Source organism: Oncorhynchus gorbuscha, unplaced genomic scaffold (genome assembly GCF_021184085.1).
Source record: "Oncorhynchus gorbuscha isolate QuinsamMale2020 ecotype Even-year unplaced genomic scaffold, OgorEven_v1.0 Un_scaffold_346, whole genome shotgun sequence".
Taxonomy (NCBI): domain Eukaryota; kingdom Metazoa; phylum Chordata; class Actinopteri; order Salmoniformes; family Salmonidae; genus Oncorhynchus; species Oncorhynchus gorbuscha.
Genome location: NW_025745205.1, coordinates 504716 through 527424, shown reverse-complemented (window position 1 = coordinate 527424; position 22709 = coordinate 504716). Strand labels below are relative to the sequence as shown.

The following is a 22709-nucleotide window of genomic DNA, read 5'->3' as shown; positions in this document are numbered from 1 at the left end:
AAAGGGAAGAGCGAGTGTTAGTTCACGAAAGCCAATTATGGGAGATTCTGGAGCGTTTTCCACCACCATCAACAACACCAAATTGATGGAATTTCTCGAGTAAGAAATGTGGCATCCCTCCAGTAGAGTTCCAGTAGAATCTATGTCGAGGTGCATTGAAGCTGTTCTTGCAGCTTGTGGTGGCCAACACCCTATTAAGAAACTTTGTTGGTGTTTCCTTTATTTTGACAGTTACCTGTATATTCTCACATTGCGTCCAAATTAAATCAGGGAGTTGGAAGGAAAGGACATTTTCCTATTAAAGATACAGGGAATTACTGCAGACCAATATTAGTTTTAAATGTTTTGAGGACAGAGAAGCTTCAGATTTTCTTTGTCCATGAGTTGAGTCAGTAAAGGAGCAACTTCATTCAATCCATTTGATCAATAATGTAGCCTAGTCACTTTTACCCCTACCCACAAGTACATACTATAATGTATTACCTCAACAACCTCGAACCCAGGAACATTGAATCGGTACTGGTACTCCTTGTATATAGCCTCGTTATTGTTTTAATTGTGTTACTATTTACTTTTTTATTTTGCAAATATTTGTATTTTTAACTGTACTGTTGGGAATGGGCTCAAATAAGCATTTCACCGTAAGATCTTCACCTGTTCTATTTGAAGCATGTAACCAATACAATTTGATTTGATTTAGTAATAGCTGAGTTATAATACACCTGTATTTGTTTGGAGAGTTTTGTAGAGCTCATGCCCGTCGAGTTAATTCCTCCCTGCTCTTTTCAGGCCAAATCTACAGTCAAAAAGGAGTCTGGACAGACAAAGAAGTGTCCCCCTGACTCTCAAAACACAGAGCGAGGGAGAACTGGTCCAAATTGCTAGATTTCAATGGACTGTCCACCCGAAACCGCTTTTTCATCCCCAAGGGTTACTCTCTAACAGGTTCCCTAAAGAGGGAAGCAAGCCCCCTTCCCGAATTTCAACAGGCTCCACTTCTTCATCGAAATGTATAGGAAAGCAGCTGCAACAGCTAATGTCAGCCAAGAGGCAGCTCCGGTGCAGCCACTGCTTCAAGGGCTCCTCCCACAGCCACCAGCTGAAGATGCATGAGACGGTGCACACCGGAGAGAAACCATTTCAATGCGTCTACTGTGGGAAGTACTTCACCCAGTCCGGCAACATGAAGAAGCACCTCCTCGTCCACACTGGTGGCAGGTCACCTGACGTTGGGCTGCCCTGAGTGTTCCAGGGTGAAGTTTCCCCAAGGCACAGATCTAGGATATGCTTCCTCTCTCCCAATCCTAACCTTGACTGGTTGTGGAAAATAAAATAATAACTGACCTAAGATCAGCATCTAGGGGCAAATTCACACATCTCCGCTTGGCGTAATAATAGGCACGTGGTGTGAAAAAACTCCTGGCCCTGGTTGTAAGGGAAAAAACTCCACACTTCTCATATAAAAACTGGGTCCATGTGTTAACAGTTTGGAAGGTTTCCACATTGAACATGACCCTCTGTGTGTAGTGGTTGAGTTTTCAGTTCAACTGGCTTGATGCTTGGTCCGAAGTGGATTGATAATGTATAAGTTATTACAGGTGAAGATTTTAAACATCCTTATTATTTGTATTGGTGCAGTGGTGAACCAAAGTACAGTAATACAATTTAAAAATCATGAAAAATCATGAAATGTTTACACGAAATAGCATGTTTCTTTCGTAGGTACAACATTGTTGTAGCACTCCTGTACGGTAGGTGGCGGTGTTAAACTTTAAATGATACAGCCCAGCATATGATTACATTACTGTGACGAGGAAAATAAAGCTAGCTACAAACAAACGCTATCTGTCGATGTTTAGCTTCTGATATGATTGTATTTGTTTTACTAGATTGCTAGATAACTATATATCGTCATAATATACAAAACATAAAGACTGTTTTCATATTGAAAAGGGACCAAAAGCGTCGGGGGACAATGTCGGGTTCCGTGGTCGAGTTCCAGGCGCAGATAGCCTCAATCATGGAGGTGCTTGCCAACGCGGCTGTAGCCGAAATCTGCAAAGTTGTTGACGATGGCTATGCTGTTGTACACCTGGAGATGTCCCAAAGCCACAAGGAGAATGAATTTCTCCGGAGAAATATGAAATTGATGGAACTTCAGATCGCGAGGTTTCGGGCTGAGAGAAAGTTTTCAGAGGGGTCCGTCCACAATCGCTTCCATGGAATACGCCTCCTAAACAGACACAACCATCGAGAGACTGCAACGACAGGTTGGTGATGATGATGAATTTGACAGTGCACATAGACTAAATTACATCAATCTTCAATTTGACCCCAACCATCAATTGTGTTTTACAAAGTTCAAAGCAAGCATAATACTTCCATGATTTATGTAATGTCAATACATTTAGCGCCCAGCTGTATTATTGACATTCCATATATGACGTCTCATGCTTACTTTGTACTGTCAATACAACTAGGATCCCTCTAGCTCTATATACACATTACACACGTCATGAACGTATTATGCTTGCCATGTTCTTTGTAAAAAAGACCATTGATGGATGGGAGCATATAGAAAGTGATCATAATTGATTAAACTGTCATATACTATATATATAAAGGTATGTGGACACTCCTTCAAATGATTGGATTCGGCAATTTCAGCCACACCGTTGCTGACAGATGTATAAAATCGAGCACACAGCCATTGCAATCTCCATAGACAAACATTGGTAGTAGAATGGCCCGTACTGAAAAGCTCGGTGACTTTCAATGTGGCACCTCCATAGGATACCACCTTGGCAACAACTTAATTTGTCAAATCTCTGCACTGCCAGACCTGCACCGGTCATCTGTAGGTGCTGTTATTGCAAAGTGGAAACGTGTAGGAGTAACAACGGCTCAGCCGTGAAGTGGTAGGCCACACAAGGTCAAAGAACGGGAACACAGAGTGCTGAAGCACATAAAAAATGGTCTGTCCTCGGTTGCAACACTCACTGCTGAGTTCCAAACTGCCTCTGGACAATACATCAGCACAAAACTGTTCGTCGGGAGCTTCATGAAATGGGTTTACATGGCCCGAGCAGCCGCACAGAAGCCTAAGATCACCATGTGCAATACCAAGCGCATCGGCTGGAGTGGTTTTAAGCTTGTTGCCATTAGACTCTGAAGCAGAGGAAACGCGTTCTCTGGAGTGGTGAAACACTATTCACCATCGAGCAGTCCCACGGGCGAATCTGGGTTTGGCGGATGCCAGGAGAACGCTACCTGCCCCAATGCATAGTGCCAACTGTAAAGTTTGGTGGAGGAAGAATAGTGGTCTGGGACTGGTTTTGGCGAGGCCCCTTAGTTACAGTGAAGGGAAATCTTAACACTTCAGCATACAACTACGTTCTAGACAATTCTGTGATTCCAACTTTCTGGCAAAAGTTTTGGGAATGCCCTTTCCTGTTTCAGCTTGACAATTCCCCCTTACACAAAGCAAAGTCCATACAGAAATGGTTTGTTGAGATCTGTGTGGAAGAACTTGACTGGCCTGCACAGAGCCCTGACCTCAACCCCATCGAACACCTTTGGGATGAATTGGAACGCTGACTGTGAGCCAGTCCTAATCGCCCAACTTCAGTTCCCGACTTAAAGCAAATCCCTGCAGCAATGTTCCAACATCCAGTGGAAAGCTTCCCCAGAAGAGTGGAGAATGTTATAGCAGCAAAGGGGGTACCAAACTCCATATTAATGCACATGATTTTTGAATGAGAGTTTTGACGAGCAGGTGTCCACATTCTTTTGGCCATGTAGATCTAATTATTATTATTTTATTTCCAGGACCTACTTGGCAAAGCAGAAACAGACTTTCCAACAAGAGTTTTGGGAACAGCAGCATACCAAGAGACAGACAGCCCATAGACGTGGACCAAGACGATGTCTCTCCATCAAAGCATATGGATGCTATAAGTGATGAGGTAAGTTCCAATTTTAATAGACGATTTTAGACTGTCACAGACTTATATCTGTTTTAGTCTCGGACACCAGACACTTCCTTCTGCCTGGGGATGAGGTTATGTCTGTATAGATGTGTATGTCAGCACATTATAACCAGAGATGTTTGCAGTTAGTAAAGTAATACTCTCTATACTTTCAATGCATTTTTGCACAAACTGTTTGTAAACGCTCACGCAAAATACAGACAGTGGAGTTTACCCTCCACTACACCACTGATTAGAACACAATAACAACAAGACAACTACTATGAATTTCACTATATCCCATGTCATGCCCATATCTCCATTCAGTAGATAGTGTATGCTGTGTCTCACTCACTCATCTCTCCCACTTAACCCCATCAGCAGTCAGCAGAGACAGAGGAAGGGGAACCAGACCTGCTGATCATCAAGGTGGAGGGAGAAGCAGATGACCAGGACTCTAGGATCAGCCACCCAGCTAGAACAGTGGAGGGCAGCAGAGAACTAACCACCCAACCGGCTGCAGCCACCACAGAGGACCCCGCCTTCCAGCTCAGTGGCCCCAGAGGCAACAACAGCATCCACACTGCTATGGAGGTCAGTGGATCTGACCTCATCTTCCTTCAATCAGAAACAGGGATTGTGAACCAGGGACCAGGGCAGTTTACAGGACTTAAACCCAGAGCAGAGAGGCAGAGTCTGGACACTAAGTGTGACATGAACAGGGACCTCAATTTCTTAAGAGGTTCTTTAAACCAGGTGTGGAGAGAAGTAGTAGCGGCTGATGATGGCACCTCTGCTGCTCACACTAAAGTAATGGACCTAGGGAATGGCCCAGTGGGCCCAGAAACACAGAATAGCTCAGACATAGAAATGAGAAGTGTAGGGTTAGAAAACCACAGGTTTACCCCCAAGTCATTCCATTCTTCATCAGAACATGTGATAGTGATTGACTCTGTATCCAGTGTGCAGCAGGTAGATAGAGATTTAGAGTGGGGTCAGGTGGGTACAGCTACTAAACCACAGGACAATGGGACTGGAAATAAGCAGGGAGTGGGAGTGTTTAACAGAAACGCACCAATGAATCACCACAAATCGATGAGAGACAACATGACGCAATTGGTTTCACCCAGCTTTCGGTCCTCAGAGATAAATACATGCATGCATCTTGACACAGGAAATGTTGGTGAGGCCAACAGAGCTAGTTTGGTGTTCGTTGACAAGCCTCCATAGACACTCTGAAATACCAGGAAGAGGAGCTCAACAACCAGTTCATACCTCACTTCCTGTTGGTATTTTAGACCAAGCACGACAATTTCCTCTCACTTGATTAATCTCACCACACACGGTAGACTATGCACCGTATAACAACCGTACAGTTGCCCGAACTGCCATAAGTAGTTTGTCCATGAGAGCGGCTTGCGGCAGCATGCTGTTGTCCACACCAGGAAGCGGGGGTTCGCCTGCACCTTGTGTGAGAAGAGCTTTGTGTGCACCAGGCAGCTCCAAATGCACCTGAACGTCCACACTGGGGAGAAGCCCTTCAGTTGTGCACATTGCGGACGCAGGTTCTCCCACTCCAGCAATCTGAAAAGACATCAGAAGCTTCATCATTGAGAACTGACACAGAAGCAAGAAATTCCTATTGAAAAAGGCTGTTATAGCAATATCATGAGTTCAAACGTTGTCATATGTTTTCCTTAGTCTATCTATTGCATGTTAAAAAAATGTTTTTAGCATTTGTTACATTTTAGTAATTTATCAGACGCTCTTATCCAGAGCGACTTACAGGAGCAATTAGGCTTAAGTGCCTTGTTCAAGGGCACGTCGACAGATTTTTTACCTAGTCGGCTCTTGCAGAGCGCTACAAATTTGCAAAACGTATGACATGTTACGAATTACAATTTGTGTTGGCTAACGTTAGCTAGGTGATTAGATAGCTGGGTTAAGGTTATGAGTTAGTTTAAAGGGTTATGGTTAGGGGAAGGGTTAGCTAAAATGCAAAGTAGCTAAAGTTGTCCATAATGAGATTTGAACACTCAACCTTTCGGTTGCTAGACTTTTGCGTTGTTCACCCACCCATCCACGCCGACCAACCACACTCCTTTCATTTTTGTCTTAAGGAACCTTTTTTCTTATGTAACTGTACCAAACGTAACATATATTCATTTGAGGGTCACAGATTTTGATGTAATATAGACATCTAGTCTATGAGACAAGGCTGGTTTACAATACAAATGTTTACATTATCGGCATAAACTGTTAAGTTTTCTTAGTTCCTTGGCTCCTTCAAGGCCAACAGCATCACTCACAATCACTTTTAATGTTGTTAGTGGTTGTTTTCTCATAAGAATACTGCGTGCCTCACAACATAGCAGATTCTGCATTTGTACTGTGAGTGTGAAAAACTGTCCTTTTGTACCAATCTGTTCATTAAATCCTATACTTCCCTCAATAAATAAATATTTTTCAAAGAATTATGGTGCTTCTTATTTATTTAAATTTTTTACCCACTTTTTCTACCCAATTTTGTGATATCCAATTGCGATCTTGTCTCATCGCTGCAACTCCCTAACGGGCTCGGGAGAGGCGAAAGTCGAGTCATGCGTCCTCCCAAACCAATGTGTCTGAGGAAACACCGAAGTCAGCCTGCAGGCGCCGGGCTCGCCACAAGGAGTCGCTAGAGCGCAATGAGCCAAGTAAAGCCCCCCCAGCCAGACCCTCCTCTAACTCGGGCGGCATTAGGCCAATTGTGCGCCGCCCTGTGACTCCCGGACACGGACGGTTATGACACAGCCTGGGATCGAACCCGGGTCTTTAGTGATGCCTCAAGCACTGTGAAGCAGTGACTTAGACCGCTGTGTCACTCAGGAGGCCCCTCACCCGACACTGACAATCATACCATGCTCAAAGTTTCTTAGGTCGCTTGTTTTACCCATTCTAGCGTTGAATCAAACAGTAACTGAATGCTTTGATGCCTGTTTGCCTGCTTTATTCAGCAAGCCAGGGCCACCAGACTCACTGTCTGTAGGAGCGAACCATTTTTGTGAAGGGGGTGGTGTACCTAATAAACTCACATTGACCCTAAAATATATATTCTCACATTGACCCTACATAAATATTCTCACATTGACCCTAAATATATATTCTCACGTTGACCCTAAATATATATTCTCACGTTGACCCTAAATATATATTCTCACGTTGACCCTAAATATATATTCTCACGTTGACCCTAAATATATATTCTCACGTTGACCCTAAATATATATTCTCACGTTGACCCTAAATATATATTCTCACGTTGACCCTAAATATATATTCTCACGTTGACCCTAAATATATATTCTCACGTTGACCCTAAATAGATATTCTCACGTTGACCCTAACATATATATTCTCACAATGACCCAACATATATATTCTCACATTGACCCTACATAGTGTATTCTCACATTGCTTACTAATGAAATCAGTCAGTTGGCAGCAAATTATGTTTTCCTTTCAAGGGTACAGGAAATTATTGCAGTCCCAATTTTAGTTTCAAATGTTTTGAGGACAGAGAAGCTTCAGATTTTCTGTGTCCATGAGTTGAATCAGTAAATTAACATCTTAATTCAAGCCATTAGATCAATATTATAGCCTAGTAATATCTGAGTTATAATAGACCTGCATTTGTTTGAGAGCTTTGTAGAGCTCATGTCTGTCTACTTAATTCCTCCCTCCTCTTTTCAGGCCAAATCTACTGTGGAAGGGGAGAGAGACCTCCAGCCATGGAAGAAAGAAGAGGGTCTGAGGGAGATCCCAGGTAATGATTTATGGATTGCTGTAATGAAAAATGACATAATAATTGACAACCTCATTGTTTTATTTGACTGCATATGACCATCATGCTTTTGTTGTCTCTTCAGGCACTGATAGTGGCCACAGAATGACAGACCCAAACACACCGACCTCTCTAGACACGGACCAAACAGAGCTCACTGAGCAGCTCAGAACCAAACAGAGCATAGTGACTGTCAACAGATCAGACGATGTTTTCAAGTCAGACCCAGAGCCTGAGAGCCTGAGCCAGGTGTTCCAACTCACAGGTCCAGGACCTGTTGCTAAACAGCAGCGCAGCCTAAACCGCGAGAGACCAACCGATCTGCCTGTAAACTCCCGTAAGCGAAGAGGCAGTGATATAGCGAATGATCGGCCGTCTTGTTCTAGTTATGCTGCCGAGACAGTCTTAGAAAGCCCCTCGCCTCTCAAAAAGGTGAACCCTATTCCCCCACTTCCTCAGATGGTGAGGGGTGAACAGGAGAATTCTCAGGGCAGTTCAGAGGTCAAGTCTGAGGTCATAGTTATTGACCCCCTCCATGTTGACGAGGGGGAATATGGGGATGGCACGCCCTCGTCCTGGAGACAAGGTGACATCATGGAACCCAGGCGTCATCAAGGAGGGCATAGTGAAGCAGATGCCATGCTTCTTGGAGGACATTCGAGTAACACTTATCATCTTCATCATCCTCACCGAGGTGTCCAGCCAGCAGCGAGACAGAACTCATCTGACAATCACTTCTACACCATCGGCTTGGACGGCGCATTCAACAACCGCCTCGGCACCTTTCAGAACCCCGCAACCACCGCCACTGCTCCATTGGACGAGGGAACCGGGGAGCTGCAGTACCACCTGGGTGGATTTCCCTGGGAGCGCCCCCGACACCCACCTCGGCGACGGGACTGGGACTCATCAGGACAGAGGGGAGAGGGAGAAGTCCTACAGGTGCACCTTCTGTGGGAGGGAGTACCCTCACCTGTGCCAGCTCAAGATGCACCAGAGGGTTCACACGGGGGGAGAAACCGTACGAGTGCGCCCTGTGTGGGAAGCAGTTCAGCCAGCTGTGCGGCCTGAAGCGGCACCAAAGAGTACACACAGGGGAGAAACCTTTCAGATGCGCTCAATGCGGAAAACAGTTCTCTCATTCCAGCAACCTGAAAGTGCATCAGAGTGTCCATACAGGGGAAAAACGTTTCCACTGCACCCAGTGTGGAAAAAACTTCTCCTTTCTGAGCAATCTGATAAGACACCAGGCAGTTCACGCAAGGAAATGATAGGTTGTGTTGATTTGTTGTGTTGATTTAGGATTGTGTTTTCTGAATTGATTGGAAATTGAATGAGGTGTGTGATTGCTCTGGCTAAATGCTGCAACTCTGAATTTTTCGACTTGTTAGTTATACACGTGTTCAACCAGTTAGCAAGTCAGAGGTTTCCCAGTTCCGACAAGCACCTACAGGCGGCATTAAAGGTCGTTACCTGTTCTTTTTATTCACTATTATTTTGTATTCTGGAGCAATTTGTAAAACATTTTTATTTTTAAGAATGACTCAATGTTTGCTGCAGATTGTTATATTAGTTCAACATACAGTAAGTATCATGTTGTCTATCAAGTTTAACTTTTTATTATACAACTTCCTACAGTATTTGTGTAGTTGAAAATAATCAGGCCAGAATAAGATTGTCACAAGGAACATGCTTGTGTTAAAGTTAACGTTTTTTGTGATGTTTTGAGAAATAAACCAACTCATGGGAAATGAGATGAACATATTTTGTCTTTGAGAATAATGCATAAAGCTTTATCATCAGACGGTAAACTGTGATCTCAGTGTTTACGCCCTCTCCGGAAGTAGATTGTTTAACCCCGGAAAAGGGTATTGCGCGGGTAAGTTTGTTTGCTAGCTAGCCTGCCTAGTAAGGTTGGCTTCATAGCAATCACAGAAAAATAAAGTGGTGACAGCTGCATAGAAGTACGGTATTTGACAAGAGTTAAAGGGTATATTGGGAGGTGGTGTCCCGTCCCCCAGGCCGTTTGCATGGTGTACTGTACTACCTGATAGGATCATGTAGTGGAATGGTAACGTTAGTGGGTTTTTAATGAGTGTAGGTGGCAGCTGCAGAGAAATACCTTGGCGTACGAGATTTTACTGCAGAAGAAGTAATGGGGGATTTTATTGAAATAGGGGTATATACTGTAGGTGTAGGGTTAGTTGGTGGATTTATTTATTTTAGGAACAGGAATAATGAGAATTGAATGTTGGTAGGAAATGACTGGCCTCAATTTTTAGTACAGCAGCGGTGTATGTACATTTAAATTGTATGCGATAGGCCAATCCCGAAGAAGGAGAATCAAATCAAATGTATTTATAAAGCCCTTCTTACATCAGCTGATATCTCAAAGTGCTGTATAGAAACCCAGCCTAAAACCCCAAACAGCAATGCCGGTGTAGAAGCAATGCAGAGAAGAGGCTAGCTGGCTTGTGCTTGTAGTCAAATAATATAAAAAAATATGTTAAACGAAATCGTTTTTCGTGCGCGTGTAGCGTCCGTTATGGAAACTTTAACAGCAGCAGCCGTGCGAGCAGTGTGTCTAATAATGGAAGAAAGCTACGCTGCTCTACGTGTAGCCATGAACCGAACAGGAAGCCCCTGACGATGGAGAAGGAGACTGTGCAAGCATTTAACCCATGCCGTTCTCCTGATCGTATACAAATGGAAGGTGAGATCACAAATCAAATGATTTGTCACATGCGCCGAATACAACGTGTAGACCTTACCGCGAAATGCTTACTTAACATTACAAGCCCTTGACCTACAATGCTGTTTTTTTAATGTAAGGGGGGGGCGTGCTTTGTTAAATGTTAATTTGTGGAATTCCTTTACTTCTTAAATGTGTTTGAGCCAATCAGGTCTGTTGTGACAAGGTAGGGGTGGTATACAGAATATAACCCTATTTGATAAAACACAAAGTCCATATTATGGTAAGAACAGCTCAAATAAGAAACGACCGTCCATCTTTACTTTTAAGACACGCAAGTCAGGCAATCTGGAAAATTTCAACTCATAAAAAAGGTGCCATAGATTTTTCAACTAACCTGCTCTTGGCGATACTAAAATATAATTTCAAAATGGTCTGAGAAGAACAACATTGGCAGGGCAATTCAAGCGTAGACGATATGCAGCAATGTATTGGGCCTATAGCCTACTGCACAAACCTCATTGCTACTGAACTGTCTTTAATTGGTTAATGTTGCGTACATGGGCTTAGTCATGTTTTTATTTTATCTGAGCGCAAGAGCTCGGCTGGCATTTTGACTCAGTGATCTAGACTCAGAAAAGGTCGGTGACCACTGATCTAGAGGTTAGCTCTGCCCTGGACCATAGCTAGAAGATAGCTAGCTACCTATAACCCTGTATGGGTGTTTGCTTGGCCCACACTCAATCTTGGGTTAGGGTTAACTATCACCTAGCCCTTTTGACTCCAATATGGCTTGTGTAAATGAGAGCAAGCGATCACCCAGGTAAACACTACACATTGGGGGTGAATGAAGGAGTCAGTTGTCCCCAATAAATATGGGATCCAATGTAAATCCCTTTAAGTACAGATCATCATTAGCTGTAACACTATGCAGTCAATGTTAGGGCAACTCTTTTTTTCTAGTAAGTTAGATATTATGGAATATGGGCCTTCGTAGCTGGGGTACTAAAGGTACTGTGATTCACAGTACCCAAATCTTAACTGGTATGTTACCCCACCAGGTTTGAGAAAGACCCCTGTTGATGAACAGCAGGATGAAGACGAGGCCAGCGGTGCTGATATGGAAGATGATCCCATGGACCATGATGATCTCACAGGTCATGATGATTACACTCCACTGTTACCGATGTCATCGCAAGGACCATCACAGCCTGTTAAACCAAAGACCACATCCTCTCTGGTTAAGCTTACGGAAGATGAGGTCAGTGGAGCTTGTGATCATATACTGGGGGCCTAATTCATAAATGAGACTATATGAATTATACTCTCATTTCGTAGCAAATTATACGTTTCAACGACATGTACGGACAATACCAAGGTAAACAATGCAATTTCTTAATGTTAAAACAAATAAGAGGCATAATTTAACATTTCATAGCTAACTTGTACTAAGAGTTGGCTGGCCGGCCGGCTAACGTGAGTTGGCTGGCGGCGTTGCTTTTATGTGTTTGGGACATTGAATATATGTGAACATTCCATGATATTTGCTATCCACAGTGTGTTGCGTTGAAGCCAGTAATGTGTTATTGTCCGTGGTTGTTTGTGTGTGATGTCAGATGTATGTATTTTGTATATTAATACGCCTTACCCCTAATCCTTAATATAATCCTATCCTTTCTGCATGCACTTTAATTGATACTCCAATAAATATGGCACCATAGAACTCTGTTAAGCCCCACAATTAGCCGATCTCATTATCTTTTTATTGACATTAAGTTATTTGTAACAGGTGCACCATTCTATTGTTCCTGTCAATTCTCTACTATCACTCACAAGATGCACAACCTGCTGCAAATTGTTCCACTGTCCACTTTGTCTCAGCTTTAAACCAACCAAACGCTCAAGATTACAGCGCCATGTTGATGTGCACCTGAAAAATGCGGTGTCTTTCAAAGGTATGCGGATGTTTTAACCATGTAGTCTGGTAGATTGTATTATCATTCTTGTCAAGATGTGCTTTACTCATTTCCGTCTCATTTTTCTAGATAAAAAGATTTGCAAATGCAATTTGGACTGTAGGACAGATGGCCATTATCACTGCCCCCAGTGTGAGAGAACTATCATCAGGAGGGATGCCATGACAAGTCATCTGCTGTTGTGTCAAGGGGCTTCCGCTCCTGTTTCATCAGCTGTACTGCCCACACCTGCTGTAAACCAGCGTATTCAAATCACCACCCATATCCAACTGCCTCATAGTCCAGCCTATAGGACTCTGACGACTATGTGTGATCACTGTGGCTTTGTGCTCCTGAGAAAGAACTTGAAGCAGCACCTGCTGAGGAAACACCCGGAGATAGCCACTCCATTGGAGGGAGCACAATCAGATCCTGTGTCTGTGGCACAACAACACGGCACCATGAAACACGCTGAAGGGACCAGGCGGAGACGGAGACTGACCGCCACCTGCACCATATGTGGGCGTCCGGTGACCATGAAGAACATGCGAGCACACATGAACAGAAAACACCCTGATTCCTGGTAGATGCCTGCTTTGCAAACATAGGCATTATAGCCTGATCCCAGATCTGTTTGTGCTTTTGCCTTTTGTCATTGAGAAGCAAAACAATTTGGCCAAGGAAAAGAGTACAAGGAGTGGAATGTTAGCAAAACAGGTTCTGGATTTCAGGCTATAGGCTTAATGCATCAACTACTTAATTGATGGCTGAGTTCTATTATATATTTTTTTATAACAAATCTTGTACATTAATGTTGTATATATTTTTTTACCATACAAATAGAGAAAATTGCATTTGTTAATCTGACCCTTCAGTGTTATTGGGTTATGTTTATGACTTGGCTGCCAGTTCCATTTCCAAGGCCTGAGTTCTGGTCTTGCAAACAAGCACAACAAACAATTGGGGAGAATTTATAGAATATAATTTATACCACTATAAACATTTAGTTATTTTGAACATTTCTTGCAGTCTCTATAACTTGTTAAAGTTGACTATTGTACAAAGTATGTTGAAAAGCTGGGGAATCATGCTCCACTCACTCACACCAAATAATGGTGGTTCAAATCTAGGCTGTTATAATCAAGTTATTTAGCTTAGAATGTTATAGCTGTAGAAAGGTACATAGCAGCTCATAAGATCAAGAGGATGAGAATGTTTGAAAGTTTGTTCTGGCAGTTTGTCTTGTTGTTTTTGTTTAGTGGGAGAGAGAAAAAACGCCACTTACGCTGTTGGGAAATGTATTACTATTTTGAGTATCAAATAAATTCAACAAAAGATGTAAGAAGCTGCTAGACTCAAGGGCGTATCTAAACGTGTATTTACGGTATTTCACCGGCCCGCCCAACCTCATCAGCTGTCCGGAATTAATCCAAAGAAAACTTCCGGAAGAGGTGTGAAAAGGTGAAGCCACCATCTGATAACAAAGAAGATGTTCACTTCTTACATAGAAACAGATTAGATTGATTGTTGTTGTCTACTTGGTAACAATGTCGCACGAACTCGCTTTTCGTTGTCGCGTCACCTCCATTATGGAAGCTTTGACAGCAACAGTCGTGCAAGAAATCTGTCAATTTATGGGAGAAAGCTATGCTGCTCTTCGAGTGGAAATGTTGCATGAACAAAATAAAAAAGAGACAAGGATGGAGAAGCCAGCGAACTGCCGCAAGAACTTTTCAAAACCTGGTGAGATGTTAACAGTTAGCTATTTAATGTACAACACACATTTTAGCGTCTGGTGTACATCCATGGTTTAATTAGGTAATAATGTACGAGGGGGTGTGGTATATGGCCAATATACCACGGATAAGGGCTGTTCTTCTACACAACGCATCGCAGAGTGCCTTGACACAGCCTTTAGCCGTGGTATATTGGCCATATACCACAAACACCCGAGGTGCCTTATTACTATTATAAACTGGTTTCCAACGTAATTAGAGCACTAAATATAAATGTTCAGTGTACGGTCTGAAATACCATGGCTGTCAGCAAATCAATTATTCAGGGCTTGAACCACCCAGTTTATAACACGCAATAACCCCAGAGTGCTAAACCACCACTATAGCGGTGTCTGTATATATATATAAAATCATTAATGCGTCTATTTTCATTATTTGTATGTTAGTTAGCCCACCAAGTTTGGGAAACTTTCCAATCGTGGGGCAGATCCTGAATAAACAAGAGGCCAACTATCATTGGCTAGAAGACGGTGCTGTTTTTGAAGGCCTAGCATCACCAGTGACGGAGAGACAAGAGCCATCACAGCCCCCTGGTCAGATTACAGACAAGGTAAATTCAGTTTGGTTTGTCCCACCTACTTTGTAAGTGAGGACCACCACACGAGATGTTTGTGTTGTTGTTGCATCCCCAACATAACTGGCTGTAGTTTAGAACGTGATTCATTAATAATGACATTGTCTTTTGGAAGGTACCATGGCCAGTATGGCTCATCAAACAGGAGGAAATGGCTGATGATGATTTGGAATCGGAAGGTTAGTTGAAGCCACTATTTTCAATCAGGATGTAAAGTATTTTATTTCTCTTGTATTACATTGTGTATTTGTCATAATTATGTAAGTAATTCATTTTTGTAATGTACATTTAAAAAACAATCCATTACAAAAACAAATGTGTGTGTGTATATATATGAACAACAACTTAGACACACAAACACACTACATTTCGTCTGCCCAGACCAGCATGCTCACACCCCATCCCTCGTGCCTGGCCACACCCCCATCCCTCGTGCCTGGCCACACCCCCATCCCTCGTGCCTGGCCACACCCCCATCCCTCGTGCCTGGCCACACCCCCATCCCTCGTGCCTGGCCACACCCCATCCCTACTGCCTGCTCACACCCCATCCCTACTGCCTGCATTATTGTTTGCCACTTGGCCTTAAATTGAACCGATTCATTTTTCTTGGTCGCCCTTAATAATTCAATAATAAATCATGACATTTTTCCATTGTGTCAATGTCAGTGGATTGATTGACTTCCAAGTTTATGTATATGTTTTTGTCAAGATGAGTGATGATAAAAGAATCGTCCAGCCCATTGGGTAACTCACTACACCCCAATATGTCATGTCTTAAAATATGCAGACCGATGGATTAAAAATACATTTACATTGTAATACTTCTGACAGCCAACTTTGTAGCTCCAACCACAATTTCTGGGCATTATAGCATTCCCAGAAAGCATTATTGGGTCATTAATAGTTTTACACTTAAGACATGACTCTGCCGTTGTGCTGAATTTTGTCTCTTGTATAATCAATTATATACATTATACTGGATTAAGCGTACATTTGTTTACTGTAATTTTGGTAGTTATTCTCCATCTTTCCCTCCATCTTGTGCCAGCATCAGTTATTTTTCAAATCTTGGTTCCAATAGTTTATATTTTTTTTTTCTAAGAGATTGTCAGTTGGATATGCTCTCTGCTTTCTAACAAACATGAAGGCAAGACAAACTGTTTGATTTACGCTAATCAACGTGGTCTTTATTTTATTTTGCACTTGTAAAGACCATCACAAAGTAAACAATAGCTTTACAATGACTCATTAAAAGGGAACTGTGACATTCATTGTTGGTGACTTCATTTCCAGGTTACGGCGAGTGGGTTCCAGAGACTCCCAAGGCCAGCCAGAATATCACTGGAGAAAGTGATGAGGAAGAGAGAAGTCAAGCCTCTGGGGGATCCAGAGAACTTGGACTCGACGACTTCAAGAGAGAACAGAGTCCGTTGCTGGTGTCAGCTGAGGATGCTGTGACACCCATAAAGACAAAGTATAAAGCACGCATGTTAGAACACACTGGGAAGCCACGTTTCCGCTGCGATATCTGCGGTGAGAAATTCCAGCGTCAGAGCGGCTTGACCAGGCACCAGCGGCACAAACACAACACCGTGAAAACCTACAGTTGCACTGTGTGTGGGAAAGGGTTCACCTACATCAAATCCCTCAGCACGCATGAGCTCACGCACTCTGATGTCTCTATCAGTTCAACTATAACTCTGGATGAAGCCAAGGCAAGGAAAAGAGGTCTGACTGATGAACCCACAGACAGAAATGCAGCGAGAGATGTGAGTTGTGTAAAATGTTGCCCATTACCACTACCTTGAAGATGCATGACTGATCACAAGGCGTCCATTGTTTTGATGTGTTTTTCTAGATGATCAGTGCCATCCTTCACTCAAAGCCAGGTGGAGAAAAGGTGTTCCAGGAGTATGGGAAAACCAAAGGTCTTACGGATAGCACACGGAGACTGATGGTGAACATTATTGTGGCCGACATGATGGAAAATCATGGGTACGTATGATGACAAATGGTATAATATTTAAGTGTATGATTTGTCAAACTTAAAGGTATTAGACACCCCAAAATGAAAGTCTGCTAGATGTTTTCAGACCTTAAAAGCAGACTACTGTCAATATACTGTATGTCCACATCATTGCTTGATAGATTTTTGTTGCCAATTCTTTCCGTTCATTTTGAGGTATAGTTACTATATCTACAAACCAATGGTTCAGAATGGAAACATGGCTCGACAGTAGTGTACTTTTGAGGTATGAAAACATCTTAAAAGCTTTTATTTTAGGGTGCCCTTTGACACAAGCTCCATTACTGTGGCATTGTGATTTTAGGTCTGAAACACCAGCCATGCATGCATTCCCTGTATTTAGAGTACAAGCCTGTCTGTTGATACCGAGGGGTTTCCCTAGAGACATCCCTCCGCTTTAGATCACAACATGTGGTGGGGCTTCAGTTTTGCTGAGAAATGAATCACTGATTATCGCTTTTACTAGAATTGTTACTGTTTTATTTTATTTTCCTCAAAGTAGGATCCCCCCATCAAGTGTCCGCACCAACTACGCCCTGGGGATTGTGACTTTATTCCCGTTCTTGAATGATCCAGATTCAGAGCATGGCTATGTAAGTATGAACGGAGGACTGAATTCTCTCTCAGCGGATACCATGCCTACAGTTCCAGGATGTTAAATGAAATGGTGTTGATAATTTTGAACTGTTTCCTTTTTTGATTGACAGGAACAATATTACGACGCAGCTAGTGGGTCTGGTTATCTGACCTGGAGAATAAAGACAGTGGGGCGCAACAAATCATGTAAGACCAAGAGGAGAACCAAGTCCACCTATCAAAATGGTCCAAAGGCTCAACACAGTTCCCCTTCAGTTGTTGAGGAACTGTTAGGTGATGAATGCAAAGGCACAGCTAAGTTACTCCTGCACAATATTATCCCAATTATTTGCTAATTTCGCTCATCTGTTATCAGTTGATCGAGACATTTGGTAAATCATTGTTGGGTTGTTTTTGTAATGTCCAACAGATTGTAGTTAGAGCTCTTTAGCAAATAGTAGTAATGGTAGGGAGTTGTTTTTCTTTCAGATGAACAAGTGTCCATGTCTGAGGTCTTGATCTGCTCAGTTGGGTCTGATTCCTCTGGATCAGCTTTAACTCTGGAAAAATCCAAGGCACGAAAAAGACGTCTGACTGATGAACCTACAGACAGAAATGCAGCAAGAGATGTGAGTTGTGTAAAATGCTGCTGTTAGCTCCACTACTAGCGCGTTAGTGATAATACTTTAAAACACGTGTAGCTGTTTCTGTTCCGCCTATTTACATACCCTTGTCTTCTTGTCCATTACCAGTACCTTGAAGATGCTCGACTGATCACAAGGCGTCCATTGTTTTGATGTGTTTTTCTAGATGATCAGTGCCATCCTTCACTCAAAGCCAGGTGGAGAAAAGGTATTCCAGGAGTATGGGAAAACCAAAGGTCTTACGGATAGCACACGGAGACTGATGGTGAACATTATTGTGGCCGACATGATGGAAAATCATGGGTACGTGAATAATTCAATGTGTTAGAAATGTGTGATCACGGGGCCTACCGGGTGGCGCAGTGGTCGCTATTCCACCAGAGACTCTGGGTTCGAGCCCAGGCTCTGTCGCAGCCGGCCGCGACCAGGAGGCCCATTGGCCTAGCGTCGTCTGGTTTGGCCGGCGGGGATATCCTTGTCTCATCACACACTAGCGGCTCCTGTGGCGGGCCGGGCGCAGTGCACGCTGACCAGGTCACCACGGTGTTTCCTCCGACACATTGGTGTGGCTGGCTTCCGGGTTGGATGCGCGCTGTGTTAAGAAGCAGTGCGGTTTGGTTGGGTTGTGTTTTTCGGAGGACGCAAGGCTCTCGACCTTCGCCTCGATGCAGCGATTAGACAAGACCGTAACCACTAACAATTGGATACCACAGAATTGGGGAGAAAAAGGGGGTAAAAGTAAAAAGAAAAATTGTAATGTGTGATGACAAAAGCTGTTATGTTTAACTGCATGATTTTAGTCAAACTTCGAGTACCTGTGTGTTCATACTGGTGGGTTTCCACAGCTTTAGATCAAACCATGTAGCGGGGCTGACAAAACGTCCATTTTTAAATGTTTTATTCAACCTATTTAACTAGGCACGTCACTTCAAATAACTTCATTTCCTGATGGAACTTCCTATGTACTGATGGGTGGATGCATACAATACACATTAAAACCTAAAACAGTATTTTATTTAAAACATTTTATTTACATATTTTTTGTAATCTTCCTTGAAGGAGGATCCCCCCATCAAGTGTCCGCACCAACTACGCCCTGGGGATTGTGACTTTATTCCCCTACTTGAATGATCCAGATTCAGAGCATGGCTATGTAAGTATAAATGTAGATCTGAATTCTCTCTCGGGATACCAGGCCAAAGGTGCCAGGACATTAAAACGGTGTTCATCTTTAAAAAAAACTTTTCTTATTGATTGACAGGAAAAATATTATGATGCAGCTAGTGGGTCTGGTTACCTGGCCTGGAGAATAAAGACAGTGGGGCGCAACACGTCATGTAAGACCAAGAAGAGAACCAAGCCCACCTATCAAAATGGTCCAAAGGCTCAGCGAAGTTGCCCTTCAGCTGTTGAGCAACTTTCGGGGGATGAATGCAAAGAGGCGATATCTGTGCTTCAGCATACAACAACTAATGAGTCACTGGTTCGAGAGAAGATGATGGCAACGTTCCAATACAGACAGCAGGTGGTTCATGATCCGGGGAAGTCTTCAACTGTCCTAGATGTCTTCCCCAGATTCCTTGACACTACAGGCTTGGTAAGACTGTATGAATAGAATTCATAATGTTTTGGTGATTTTAAAAGAAAGTGGAAAGAGAATTCATTTTGAATGTTTTTGTTGTTGAATGTACTTCAGATCAACCAAGATTTCACCAGACTTTTCGGAGAGGTGGTGTCTGGGACATTTATGGCGAAGTGGCCAACATATTTCAAACCCAGGGTCATCGCAGATTGCAAAACCCTTCCCTTCAGCGAACCTGTGGAAGACCTCCTCTCATCTGCTCAGCAGGAATCCAATGATTATGGTACTAGTGCAGAACTCATATGTTCTTTGGTATTTCCAATGACTTTTCTAACTTGACCATACAATGTCTGAGTGAAACTGGCATGTGAGCTTTTACTGAGCATTTCTTGTTTTCCACTGAAAAATTAGGATGGGAGAGTGACTTGGCAGCCATTTTGTTGCTTCTGCATCTCTTACCCCCGACCTCAAAGGGCCCGAAGACTGCAAAGATCCGTACCTCTCAAGCTGCTGACCATCTGGTTAGATTTATGAAGGTTTGTGCACCTTTCTTTAGGACAGTACTTGTTAACAATACAGAGCTCCTGTTAACCCCTCCCCTGGGGTTAACAGGAGCTTTATGACAGTTTCACATAATGTTCTCCAGAGGTGTAGCCAAAGTCAATTATATCTAATGTAAATAGGATAACCATCCATTTTATGAAACTCTGAGCGCATATGAGTGAAAATATAGTTAAACTAAACCCTCATCGCTAGGTTGCTTATATTAAGATTATGATCACTTTATTGATCAATTGCATATAAAGGTCCAACCGAAATTTGACTTTCGCTTTTAACCCAACCCCGCTGAAAGACACATGCATATTCAGGTTTTGGAGAGGTGCGGGGGGGCTGCCACGCTGGGTGCCTGGGGAGCTGCTGTTGTGGGAAGTAAAGTACCCGTGGGCACAACAGAAGGCAATGGCATCTAGAATGGAACCGGCAACCCTCTGCCTGCTTACTCACCTCTAACCGCTAGGCCAGCGTTTCCCAACTCAAGTACCCTCAACAGCACACGTTGCATCCCCTGACAAACTCACTTGATTCAACTTAACGGCTTGATGATAAGTTGACATGTTTCAGGTGTGCTTGTCCAGTGCTACAATAAAATGTGTACTGTTGAAGGTACTGGAGTTGGGAACCACTGTGCCAGGCTACCTGCCTAGTGGTCATGTGGTCTGCCCTCGGGATTGTGGAACACGTTATTTACTGTTGTCTTGTACTCTTTTCCTCAGGTAGGGACAAGTATGGTGACCTTCCTTGAGACAGTTGGATATGAGCAGCAGCCCTTCCTCCTCTGTGTCGGTGAAAGGAAGAACAGCCTTCAGAAGTTTTACATTGTCGTCGACCAGAAGGCCATCCCATGCAAGGGCCAAACATCAGTGGCAGCTTTTGACGAGCTCTTTAAGGCACACTATGTCTTCAGTGTGTCCTACCATGAAGCGTTGTGTAACTTCTACACATTCATCCAGACCACCGTGTACGGTATCGACGTGGGGAAGGCAAAGGAGTCCTCAAGAGTCAAGGAGATTAGAGTAAGGCTGCTTAACAAAGACCAGGGGAGTGGTGCCGCCGGAGCACAAGGGAGCGGCGCTCCCACCCTTTTTGCAATTTGAGAATATAAGTTAGTAGTTGAATAGAATAGAGCAGTATCACCATCTGCTCTATTTCGCTCCTGAAACAGTAACTCAAGAAGATCTAAGTGTGTATCCCCATGAAGCTGATTGAGATCAAATGATTGTCATGCAGATGCAGTTTGGACATTTCACCAGTAAAACTCAAATAATTATCGTTCACCAATGACACTGATGGCCTATTTGTAAATTAGATACCCTCAAACACAAAGTTCGGTATATTACATTTTAGTGAGAGAATGTGAGCATAGGGCAGATGTTGCAGTTGGAGAATGCATTTTGTGCATATTGTATTATAATATTCATTAGGTTACATCTGTCAGTACAAACTTTGATTGTAAAATTATGTAATTAACTTTTTGGGGGTTGGCTCCCTCACCTAACAATAACAAATGGCACCATACCACTTACATAGATCTGAGAATTGAGATGTGTTTACTTGTTTTATTTTGTAAAATACACTACAGCAGTTGTGCATTGCTTTTTTGACAAGTTTCATCATGGTTTGTCAATAAAACGTCATTCAATCTGGACAGCAAGTGTTGTAGATGATAATAAATCAGTCAATTGAAATAAATTCATTAGGCCCTAATCTATGGATGTCACATAACTGGAAATACAGATATGCATACATTTAGTACATTTCACTATATGTAAAAACAAAGGTAGGGGCATGGATCAGAAGACCAGTCAGTATCTGGTGTGACCACCATTTGCCTAATGCAGCGAGATATCTCCTTTGCATAGTGTTGATCCAGCTGTAGAATGTTGTCCCACTCCCCTTCAATGGCTGTGTGAAGTTGGTGGGAATTGGGGCATGCTGTCTTACACTTCGATCCAGAGCATCCCAAACATGCTCAATGGGTGACATGTATGGAATTGTGTTTAGATCCTTGCAACATGGGGCTGTGCATTATGCTGAAACATGAGATGATGGCATGACAATGGGCCTCAGGATATCTCCGCATTCAAATTGCTATCGATAAAATGCAATTGTGTGTGTTGTCTGTAGTTTACACCTGCCCATAACATAACCCTCACCGCCACTTATCAACGAACCACATGACGCAATACACGCTATCTGCCTGGTTCAGTTGAAACCGGGATTCATCTGTGAAGAGCACATATCTACAGCCTGCTAGTTAGTGGCCATCAAAGTTGAGCATTTGCCCACTGAAGTCGGTTTCCTCGCAGAATTGCAGTCAGGTCAAGACCCTGGTGAGGATGATGAGCTTCCCTGAGACGGTCTCTGACAGTTTGTGCAGAAACTCTTCAGTTGTGCAAACCCACAGTTTCATCAGCTGTCCAGGTGACTGGTCACAGACAATCCCGCTGGTGAAGAAACTAGATGTGGAGGTCCTGGGCTGGTGTGCTTACACATGGTCTGCGGTTGTGAGG

At 43.1% G+C, this 22709-nt stretch overlaps 3 protein-coding genes across 9 annotated transcripts; all 3 read left to right on the top strand.

The window, feature by feature from the left end:
• Positions 1-775: 775 nt before the first annotated feature.
• Positions 776-9015, top strand: LOC124017869. Its single transcript, XM_046333118.1, has 5 exons — positions 776-2270; positions 3829-3965; positions 4350-4562; positions 7701-7773; positions 7877-9015. The coding sequence occupies exons 1-5, from the start codon at positions 1976-1978 to the stop codon at positions 8860-8862; spliced, it is 1704 nt and encodes a 567-aa protein (XP_046189074.1). The 5' UTR covers positions 776-1975; the 3' UTR covers positions 8863-9015.
• Positions 9016-9624: 609 nt separating this feature from the next.
• LOC124017889 lies at positions 9625-13747 on the top strand. Of its 4 annotated transcripts, none has more exons than XM_046333146.1 (4): positions 9625-9670; positions 11545-11744; positions 12320-12438; positions 12529-13747. In XM_046333146.1, the coding sequence occupies exons 2-4, from the start codon at positions 11566-11568 to the stop codon at positions 13023-13025; spliced, it is 795 nt and encodes a 264-aa protein (XP_046189102.1). In that variant the 5' UTR covers positions 9625-9670; positions 11545-11565; the 3' UTR covers positions 13026-13747. The 4 variants fall into 4 exon arrangements, with proteins under 4 accessions (XP_046189102.1, XP_046189101.1, XP_046189103.1 ...); XM_046333145.1 differs by lacking the exon at positions 9625-9670 and adding an exon at positions 9681-10504; XM_046333147.1 differs by lacking the exon at positions 9625-9670 and adding an exon at positions 9681-10504 and having other exon boundaries at positions 12365-12438; positions 12529-13746.
• Positions 13748-13864: 117 nt separating this feature from the next.
• On the top strand, positions 13865-21844 carry LOC124017859. Of its 4 annotated transcripts, none has more exons than XM_046333094.1 (14): positions 13865-14181; positions 14621-14784; positions 14924-14987; positions 16104-16579; positions 16669-16805; positions 17339-17429; positions 17544-17721; positions 17902-18041; positions 18223-18359; positions 19116-19209; positions 19318-19653; positions 19753-19921; positions 20050-20174; positions 20913-21844. In XM_046333094.1, the coding sequence occupies exons 1-14, from the start codon at positions 13986-13988 to the stop codon at positions 21291-21293; spliced, it is 2688 nt and encodes an 895-aa protein (XP_046189050.1). In that variant the 5' UTR covers positions 13865-13985; the 3' UTR covers positions 21294-21844. The 4 variants fall into 4 exon arrangements, with proteins under 4 accessions (XP_046189050.1, XP_046189052.1, XP_046189051.1 ...); XM_046333096.1 differs by having other exon boundaries at positions 17336-17429; positions 17544-17619; XM_046333095.1 differs by having other exon boundaries at positions 17336-17429; positions 17544-17706.
• The last annotated feature ends 865 nt before the right edge of the window (positions 21845-22709 follow it).